Source organism: Myotis brandtii, unplaced genomic scaffold (genome assembly GCF_000412655.1).
Source record: "Myotis brandtii unplaced genomic scaffold, ASM41265v1 scaffold537, whole genome shotgun sequence".
Lineage (NCBI taxonomy): Eukaryota > Metazoa > Chordata > Mammalia > Chiroptera > Vespertilionidae > Myotis > Myotis brandtii.
Window position 1 is genome coordinate 592,090 of NW_005369971.1, and position 1,707 is coordinate 593,796.

A 1,707-nucleotide genomic window follows, 5' to 3' on the forward strand; every position below is an offset into this window, starting at 1 on the left:
AGGGCTGCAGAGGCTCGGCGATGACCACCATGGAGAAGTTCTGGATCAGGCCGAAGCCCTGCCCGGTCACGTTGATGCTGCGGCCGCCACTGGGGGTGGGGGGTGCCTGAGTGGGCACAGCTGGGCAAGGGAGGTACCCAGCCAGCTCCAGAGCAGGCGCCCTGTGAAGCCGGACCCCCACCCCCATGCTGGCCATGTGGTGGGCTTAGGGAAGGCGGGGTTGAAATCCCCGGCCCCAAACTGGTTTTGGGGGCACACGCAGGTCCCCGTGAACCCGTGCCTGCTGTATGTTGGGGTGTGCTCAGAGCACTGTGACTGTGAGTCCCACCATCCTTGAGCGTCTCTGGGCTAGGGGGCTCTGGGGCCCGCCTGTCAGGCTTTCTAGGAGGGAGTGGATCTAGGGGCGCAGTGGGGTTTTTACGGAAGCTTCCTCCTGCCACCCAGACCAGCCCTCCCGCATCCTCACCAGGCAGTGGGCGGAGGGGACTTGGGAAGTAGCTGGGGGTGGGGGTGGCAGGGGGAGCCCTGGTGGGCGGTGGGCAGGGCAGAGGACACACCTGGCGAAGCTTCGCAGGGGCTCGAAGGCCCGCAGCACGGGGTTCTCGCGGTAGGTGAAGGTGATCCCGGAGCTGGGCACCAGTGAGCCCCCGTAGTAGATCTCCAAGGACAGCTGCCCCGGGGCTGCCTGGGGGCCCGTGACACACTGGAGCTGCGCCCCAAACTGCGTCCTGCAGGTGAACGTCGCTAGTGTCAACCCCACCCTGAGACCAACTCCAGCCCTGGGCAAGGGGGCAAGGGGGCCAGGGGGCAAGGGGACCAGGGGGCAAGGGCCCAGGGGTCAGGCCCACGGCACCGCTCCCTCCAGGACACACGCAGGGTCCCAAGGGCTGGGCGGACCAGAGCTCGGGGGGCCCGCAGGCGACACCCACACATTGCAAGGGACACCACCAATGGTCACGCGCACGTCTTCCTTAGAGCCCGTGTCCAGGTTGGTGCCGTTGATGGCCAGCGTGGTGCCGCCTGCCTGCGGCCCCTCCCTCGGCTCCACGCTGAGGGGCTGGGGCTCCTAGGAGAGAGGCGGGTGCGTTCAGGTCAGGGCTGAGCGGCAGCCCTCCCCACCCCTCAATCGTGACTGTCGTCGAAGGGGCGCCGCCCCCAACCGCCCAGGAGTCAGCAGCAGTGGCCAGACCCGCCGGTCCGTCCCGACCTGGTCAGGGGAGCCAGGCACTCACCTGGTAGGTGAACTGGATGTGGGGTGGAGAGTGGCCACGCTTCCCGTTGATGTCCACCTCCACGCCCCCCGTGAAGGGCGCCTCCGCGGCCTCGATGGCACACACGATCCTGGGGGCCAACAGGCAGGGCGGGGTCACTCTCAAGGCTCACCCCAGACCCTGCCTGACTGGCACGTCAGGTGGGGAGTCCTGGGCACCCACACCCCATGTCCCTCTTCCGCATCTGCCCCGGGCCCCCACGGTGGGGACTGGCCTGGCCCATGGAGCCCAGGCCACCGGCTGTCCACTCACCTGGTGGACACGGAGTACCGTTCCGGCTCAAAGGTGCAAATCTTGCCAGCCACGGTGACGCTCTTGACGTCGTCCGCCCTGACCCCCAGATTCGACCCGAGGATCGTGACGCGAATGCCGCCGCCCAGGGGGCCTGTCTCCGGCTGGATCTGAAATGGGCAGAGCCGGGTTGGGCAGGCTGGGC

General features: G+C 68.1%; 1 protein-coding gene across 1 annotated transcript in view; it reads right to left on the reverse strand.

The window, feature by feature from the left end:
* PLXNB2 (plexin B2) overlaps positions 1–1,707 on the reverse strand; it is a 25,192-nt gene that overhangs the window by 8,006 nt on the left and 15,479 nt on the right. Inside the window, 5 exon segments of the mRNA XM_014549185.1 lie at positions 6–89; positions 558–728; positions 930–1,066; positions 1,233–1,341; positions 1,524–1,701. Of these exon segments, the coding sequence (XP_014404671.1) occupies positions 6–89; positions 558–728; positions 930–1,066; positions 1,233–1,341; positions 1,524–1,701 (679 nt within the window).